The sequence below is a fragment of the Denticeps clupeoides genome, chromosome 15 (assembly GCF_900700375.1).
Source record: "Denticeps clupeoides chromosome 15, fDenClu1.1, whole genome shotgun sequence".
Lineage (NCBI taxonomy): Eukaryota > Metazoa > Chordata > Actinopteri > Clupeiformes > Denticipitidae > Denticeps > Denticeps clupeoides.
The window spans coordinates 6,038,399-6,046,583 of NC_041721.1; the positions used below are offsets into that span (position 1 = coordinate 6,038,399).

At 44.1% G+C, this 8,185-nt stretch overlaps 1 protein-coding gene across 1 annotated transcript; it reads right to left on the bottom strand.

The window, feature by feature from the left end:
• Positions 1-1,654: 1,654 nt before the first annotated feature.
• adprhl1 (ADP-ribosylhydrolase like 1) lies at positions 1,655-7,876 on the bottom strand. Its single transcript, XM_028953706.1, has 7 exons — positions 7,581-7,876; positions 3,592-3,756; positions 3,312-3,437; positions 3,090-3,230; positions 2,673-2,800; positions 2,439-2,571; positions 1,655-2,208 (listed from the first exon to the last, which is right to left on the bottom strand). The coding sequence occupies exons 1-7, from the start codon at positions 7,792-7,794 to the stop codon at positions 2,051-2,053; spliced, it is 1,065 nt and encodes a 354-aa protein (XP_028809539.1). The 5' UTR covers positions 7,795-7,876; the 3' UTR covers positions 1,655-2,050.
• Positions 7,877-8,185: the final 309 nt, after the last annotated feature.

The window sequence follows — 8,185 nt, forward strand, 5'->3', positions numbered from 1 at the left end:
TTCCCTGATCCCTGAGCTTGAGGGTTAATGCATTTATGTTTACTCTCTGACTGGTGTCCCTGGTGGATTGGCCCTGCATCGAAATGATCACAGGTGTGTGAGGTTGCACCCTTGATGTTCATTGGTGATACATGCTGGGATGTTGCATCAGCATTGGAATGAAGGTGTGTTTGTTTAGAGTCTGGATTGTGATGGAGTGATTGTGCCCCATCCTGATTCTTCTCATTCATTGGAACATGAACTTCAGCACTAATTTTGACATCCTGTAATTTTGATTTGTCTAAATGTTCTAATTCTTCAGGTTCTGCTTTTAGTTTATCCACGTACAATGTGGGTTTGGTTTCAGAACGAGGTGAGAGTGCATTTGCAGGCTTTGGTTGAATGTAAAGGTCAGCAGAAGGTGTTAGAACAGTGTGAGCCAGCATCCAGACTACAGGACATGGTACAATTGAGACCATGTGATGTATTATAGGATCTTCCATTGCTGCCAGTGCCGTGCACAATTTATTTCTTTCCTGGGCTGTTGCAACAGAAGAGCAGCTGCTCTCCATTTTTGCCCATTTCCTCTTCTGTACCAAGTTTCTGTCTATGCCTCTCACATCCTCTACTGAACTCATAATGGCTTCAGTGGAGGTCTTCTTGTGGGCATTTGTGTTTTCTGAGCTAATGTCAGCCTTCCTTTGGAGAAATACTTTTCCATTTATGTTCTTTCTTGCATCTGTGTGATTTACCTTTTTAGTGAGTGATGATGACCCTTGAGCTGCATTGCAGTGCTGCACTGCCTGGCTCACTTTGGCACATTTCATTGGTCCTTTCACAAGTCCTGTTTTTCCTTTGTGCACTGTTGCTAAAGCTTCAAATTTCTCCATCATGATGGATAAAATGGTCCCCTTGTCGGCAGGCCGCACCGCATTTCGGGGAGACTGGTTTTCCCCACCTTTCGCCCTCTCTCTCTCTTGTGCTGCAGCAAACCGAGCTATCATGTCTTGCACTCTTCCTCCACCGGCCCTGCCTCCTCCCTTGTCCATCTCACCTCTTGAGGTTTCCCTGGTCAGACCTCCATGACTCCTGCGCAAGGGCAGTGGTCCCACCTCCCGTCTGTGGGTGAGAGATGACTTGGGAGTAGTCCTCAGGAACTTGGACTGGAGGAGCTGGAAGCTGGTGGGCCGTCTTACGCTACTGCTCTCCTGTGTTCTCCCAGGTTTACTGGGTCTAGGAATCTCCTTCAGAGCGTACTTTAGGGTATTGGTGTGTTTCAGATATGGCAGCTCCTGTGTTTTGTACTGCAGGAGGCTGGATAGAACGTCCCTGATCTCCGGCCGTGATGCTCGGTCTTGGACCAGTTGGCTCAAAGTCCTGTCATCTGTGGTTTCCATGTTAACAGTTGCCTGTGTCTTCTCTGTCTTGTTTGGTCTGCATGGAATAGATTGCACTTAATATGGAAGAAGCATTTTTTTTTAAATATGCACTGTAATAATAATGTAATAACAGCAAAAAAAAGTTTCTTTAAAAAATAAGAAATGGGGGGGAAAGCCTGCAGGGAAATTAGCAGTCTTAGGAAGTCTCAGGGAAAGGACAAAGGAACCCTTTGAAGAACTGCAATTTGCAGCTTTAAAACCATTCAGTAACCTCAGGAATAACAAGACAGCAATTACATTGCCTTTCACTTTTAATTACCGTACATCATCCACATGCTTTAGAACCAGTGGAAAGAAAGCAATTTTCTTGTTCAGATTTTTGCAAATCTTAACATAGTTATTTTACTAAAGAGTCTTACGTTTATTTAATTGAATTGATTTAAAATGTGTAAGGGCCACCACATCAAAGCAACCATTACACATACAGTGTAAGGTTTAAGTAAAGTGGAAGGGAGTCGTGTAGGGCATTAGTTAAGAAGGTGAGAGAATGTCTGTGTTCCAGGGGGCTCTGAGGCTGAACAACAGTGGGTAACACAACAGAGAAAGGGGACGTGCTGGGTAGAGGACAGCAGAGGTGAGCAGCCATGGGCCTTGTGCGGTTCCATGGGTGGCCAGTAGGGGACAGTAGACGGTTACTTCTCTGCTGCGGCCGCTTGAAAGAGCTTCTCCCCAAGTGCCTCTAAGCGCTCACGCTTATCTAGGTTCTGGTACAGTCCAGGTGGGACTTTAGACAGCCCATACAGCAGACCATATAGACACCCTGCTACCAAGCCCGTAGCACTGCTCTCACCTGGGGAAAACACACACACACACACACTGCAGTTAGACCTAACCTGTAACACACATATTCTTGTTCACTCAAATGCAGTCATATTTCCTACCAATATATCTCAAATATGGGATTAACACAAATCCTCACAGATAGAACTGTGCCCTATCCTTTTTGTAATTTTAGGAAACACACACACACATAGACACACACAACACATACAGATGTATTAAAAAAGAACATTCACACACCTCCATGAAACATGGCCCGTTTGCAGAGTTCACCCCAGTCGGAGCCTGCTGCAAGGAGGGCATCATAGGCAATCATGGGGGCATCATGGCCACGCCTACCCGGCTTCCCTTCTGAGCTCCAGCGCTTATACACCTGAGCCAATCACAGGGTAGAATAGCCGTTACGTCTGAACTTGAATGTAAGTGTGATTACGGGGGAACTGGTTAAATTGAGAGTGTGTGTGTGAGTATAACCTTATCCATTTCCTCAGCTTCGTAGCGGTCTGGAAACAAGGGGTTGTTCTGCCCTTCCTCCTCAATCCCTCGTTCCTCCAGGTAGAACTGCCACTTGGCTTCAAAGTAGAACCACTTCTCCTGATATTCTAGACACAAACAAGCACAAACATGAATCCATCCATCCACTTATCTATCATTCCTTATCTATCTATGTGGTAGGGTGGTAGTATCCTAGTGGGTAACACACTTGCCTATAAACCACAAGACCCAGGTTCAAATCCCACTTAATACCATTGTGTCCCTGAGCAAGAAACTTAACCCTAAGTTGCTCCAGGGGGGGGACTGTCCCTGTAACTACTGATTGTAAGTCGCTCTGGATAAGGGCGTCTGGTAAATTCTGTAAACGTAAATGTAAATCTATGTGCAATGTCTCACCTGCCATATGTCGAATAGTTTTTCTGCAGTACTCCTCTGCTTTAGAAATGACCTTCATGAGGCCCCGACCCCAGCTGACCACAGGTTTGCCCTGCACAGCGTATGAAGCAAACAGAGCTGTGCACAGAGACCCCAAAAAACCTGCCAAAAAGGGAGGGCTGCAGATCAGGTCTGGAGACTACCGGGGCATTATCTGGATCCCACAAATGGATGCTGTGGTACCTATTGGGTGATGGTGAGTCATGCGGCCCGCCTCTATGCTCACTTCCACGAGTGTGTCCAAACGTTCAGGTTGCCAGTAGCGCATGCCAACACACATGGCCTTCGTGGCCGCACCAAAGCCTGAGCCTGAATTTGTTTTATTGCAAAAATTGCAAACACATGAACACAAAAACCATGATGCTCTAATATTATTAGCATGATTTATTTCAACCATAATTGAACTAGAAATCAAAACCCAGATGTGCTTGACTTTTTGGCTCTTTGACAGGTAACCCCTGACCTTTCTCATTGAATGGCGTGTGCCAGGCGAGCAGGTAGTTGTCAGGTTTCAGGTGGATGCAGCTCTCCACTGTGTTGGGGTCAGGTCGTCGACCCTGGAGGGAAACCATGGCTTCCACATACAGTCTCACCAGCTCTCGATACAGGTCCTCCAGACACCAGTAATCTGACGTACGCGAGTCCAGAAATCAGGAGAGAATGTAAGGATGCGTAGTAATGTGTAACACTCAACAAATATTTGCATTTGCAAATTTAACTTGAAAAAGTCCATTTATAAAACAGCAAACATGTTGGCTTTGTGTTTTAGAGGCACATTACACAGGGTTGTTGGTCTTGGGAAAAGCTCAAATCCTTTTGGAGTGTCAAATCAGGTATTTTTATGCATTTGAAAATGAACAGAAACATCCAGCATGGGTGTTTAACATCTGCATATATTTTATTAACACAACATAGTTAAATAGTTTTCTAGACTCTGATGATTCAATTATTTCAGTGCCAAATTTAAACTAAGGTGTTTGTTATATGAAACAAATAACATCATAGGTGAACTCGATGCATGTGCAGATGCACGTTGTTATTTTACTGTACGTAATTTGTTAAAATGCACTGTGCTGTCTCACACAACCCCAGGGTCTCACTCACTTGTGCAGACACATATGCGATAGCCCCCTATGGCTCCTGCATGTTTAACATTCCCGTAAGTCGAGGGGTCCTCAGCCATGCTAAGTTTAGCCATGATTAGGCGCACGATTAGGCCAGGAGAGACGCTTTCCACTTAACAGCAGAGTCTCTACAAGGGCCCGGCTTCAGACCCTCTTCCATCTACAGTTTCATGGCTCCACTGCAAGGTTGCAACACAGGGGCTGAACCGCAATCACAGGAACAGTGGGGGTTGATGAGATCTCTCATTCACACTCAGATATTGTTGTGTAATTTCCTTTTATAGTCTTTGTATTGCATTTCTTTTTTGCTATAACTTTTCTACAACTTTTAGATATACTTTTGTACAACAAATGTATGTAATTCCATATTTAGCCTTGTATTAATCAAGATTATTATCAATGACCTGTCATTATCAATAACCAGTCATTTTAATTATTACACCTTAAAAAATGCAGTCAAAGCTGAAATGCAGACGGCCAGTGAGAACACCTCTCTTTCATCAGAAGTTGGCAGACTGCCAATGAGAACACCTCACTTCCACCAGAGATTGGCAGACACCCAACATGCAGCACTATTGGGGTGAATGGCCAGTCAATATTGAAGAGTGTACGGGCAGTTCCCAATACCTTCCCAAGGGAAGATAAGGCTGGACTGCTCAAAACGAGCCAAGTCAAGGTCATCCAACTGGCCAACACGACGGTGAAAAGCAATGGGGTTTCAGTGATCACGTGAAAAGCAAGGGGTTTAAGAGAGACCTTAAAAGGTATCAAACCAAGGGGCATCTAACTCCTACCAAATATGATCAAACTGATATTTCACAGAATGATGGACAACCCAACGAGGGTTGGACCTGTGAAATGATTTGGAAATATTAGAGGAAAACCCATTAGAGAATGTACCTATGTTAATTATTATGTATAAACGGTCCATATTGGGATGAGCTCAGTGCGCTGCGCCCATGACACCACAATTGCCTGATCTCCATTTAAGACGCTTGCTGCATTTTTTTTGACAGTGGTTATTTTCTGAGTGAGTTTTGGACCTTGTTCTTAGACTTTTCCACAGTAACATTAGATCAGAAAGGAAGTAGCTTTGCTCTCAAATGCTACTATAATTATTTATTTTCACTCAATCATAAACATCAAAACAATCATCTTACATTTGATTGTAAATTTGATTGTGCTTTAGTTCTATACAGTAGGCCAAGTGTGTTCTTTAATCTGTTGTACACATTTGCTAATACTTTTGAGTCTATAACAAAAGCACCCTCAATGTAGTAGGACAGATGTTGTGTTTCTTTTTGAGAAACTACAGTAAACCCTGCAGCAGAGTAGTTGTCCCCTACTCACATGAAGCTTCTGATTTTAGCCCGCGATGTTTCATGGTGGCTTTTTTTTTTTTTTCCACAGAAGCATTGTGTTGGAATCTGGATAAGCAAGCCTGTAATCCCTGGCACTGTCATTGCCCCCTATTGAGTGCCACTTCAGGGAGCACAGGGATTTACAACAATCCATGATGGTAGGCGGTTTCAAATCTGAATGGCACTGTTGCTTTTTTTCTTTATTTGTCTTTGGATTCTCTTCATCTGGTGCAGAATTTAAATTGAACACAAGGGATTTCATCTCCCTATTTTGGCATTAGCCATCTTGTCCCAAGAGACATAGAATCAGTAGCGGCTGCCATGAACGGTGAAGCGGAATGGCCAAAGCACTCTTTATACATATTGCCATTTCTAGCCACTGCAGGACCGCAGACAGGCTAGGGGAACTGGTATTAATATTAAACAATCTCACAAAGTAAAATCTTTATAATAGGGGACCTTTAAAAAATTAATAAATTAATCACAATAAACTCTCAAGACACGAAACACCTAATGTCCCTTCCGAAAAAAGACGTGTTCAGACACAGGCACATTATGGACAAGCGTTTTTATGAAAGTTTATTATGAAAGTGAACCTGAAGTGATTGTCCTCTTGAAACACGGCAGCACAGCACACGGTGACACAACGAAATGTGTCCTCTGATTTTAACCATCACCCTTGGTGAGCAGTGGGCAGCCATGACAGGCGTCCGGGGAGCAGTGTGTGGGGACGGTGCTTTGCTTAGTGGCACCTCAGTGGCACCTTGGCAGTTCAGGATTTGAACCTGCAACCTTCCAATTACTTTATTACCCTTTATTACTTTATTTTTGAAAGCCCTACTTTATTATATAGCAATCAGGAGCATGTACTGGGTGTACACGTCAAAATGACTTTATGGTTAAGTCATTTTAGTCTAGTCCTAAGCCACTAACCTTGCAACTAAAGCATCTAATTTCAAATTAGAAGGACTTCTGACATCTGTTGGAAGGAGGACTAACATTTCACACAAATTCTATGCTTCACGGATCTTAAGTGAACTATTTAGCCAAGCAGACTCAGACTTGGTCCCTAGCTGGCACCAAAACACACGATGCTGCGCTGGTGATTTGGAACAAGGCGTTGACATTTACACTGATGTCGAGTGAAGGGATTAGGATGACAGAGAGCCATGGCTGACACGTGTGATATTTATGACAGTCGAGGGGTCAGTGATGGGAACCGGCATCAACATGCCAGAGCTCTGTAAAGACCCGGCCTTACCAAAAGCCAAAAGGCTGCCCCTATTCTGGGCTCTGTGTGTCAAGGGAGATGGGATTGGTTCTGGCTGCATGTGTCCAAGGTTTTAAAGAGAGAGGGGCAGGGGGATGAGTTCATGCTATTGTGAGAGTATACAGTCTGACGTTGGGACTGCAGGAATGATGAGTGACTGGCGGTGAGATAATGAGGGTCATGGTGCGGGACATCTGAGATGGTTCGAGAGAGAGGGAATGACAGCTGGAGTACTGTAAAGTGTGTGTTAGTTTGCAAATATACAAGAAAAGTGTAGTAAAGGTTTTATTGTCCAGCTGCATGTGTTCCTGGGTGTGTTTTTTATTGCTTAAAGATCTATATAATCTACTAAACTCACCCACACTTTGTTTGTTCTTAGATTTAACTGAAATCTTTGCATATTTGTAATGCAAATTGATTTATATTAGGTGAGTTTATTTTGCAACCAAACATGCTGCTTTGTAATGAATTTAACTGACCTGTCCAAAAATGTTTTATTTAAGTACTGATTTCAAGTCTTCAACAATAAATCTTCTCATTTTATTAGTTCCTGTTAGTTTTTTTTCATTAACTGATTATCACTATTTGCTCACACAAGTTTAACTAATTGTTAGAATTAAACGTTTTAATCATAAATGAACACAGACCACCCTGGTACAGCAAGTGACCCAATACATGTATGGGGTGTGTCCCTCACCTGTCACAAGAGCCTCAGCGGTTGTCATGTGCATTAAAACTCCGTCACTCAGGGGCCAGTTTTCAGGGTCCAGTTTTAGGCTCCCCAGTCCCCCAAGCGCAGAAAGCTCCTGCTGGATTTGAGCACCTGAGGTACACCCTTCCCAGCGTCCTTTGCGATAACCAAGGGCATCTCCCACGCCCCCCAGGACCACGGCGGCCTGGAACTTCTCCATGGAGTTTCTTCTCAGACTCGTCCACCAGTGCACCTCTCACCTGGGATCCTCACTCCTTCCCTGGAGACTCAACCCCTGCCGGGCCGATGTGCTCCGTGCTTCGCAGCTCCAAATCTCGCACTAATTCCCTCTCCCTCCCAGCATGATCCGCCCAAGTTCTATCTCCCTCCTGTCACCAGACCTCTGGTCGTTATCAGCTTTTGTGAGGCTCAGTTGGGCTGTGATCAGGTGTCTCCAAAAAAGGCAGTCCCCATGGACCCAGAGACCAGCCAGTCAGGCAGTTACACTCACACACACTGACTGTAATGAATAAGAGTTGATCCCACTCGACCACTCATAAACACACAGACAGTTAATGATGGTGTTTTATTGGTGTGACTGATTAGTGTAT

Coding starts and splice junctions, on each gene's coding strand:
- adprhl1 (XM_028953706.1), bottom strand. CDS start 7,794: ATGGAGAAGTTCCAGGCCGCCGTGGTCCTGGGGGGCGTGGGAGATGCC. Junction 3,757..7,580: donor CGCTGAGGCTCTTGTGACAG/GTGAGGGACACA, acceptor CGCGTACGTCAG/ATTACTGGTGTCTGGAGGAC. Junction 2,572..2,672: donor AAGCTGAGGAAATGGATAAG/GTTATACTCACA, acceptor TGATTGGCTCAG/GTGTATAAGCGCTGGAGCTC.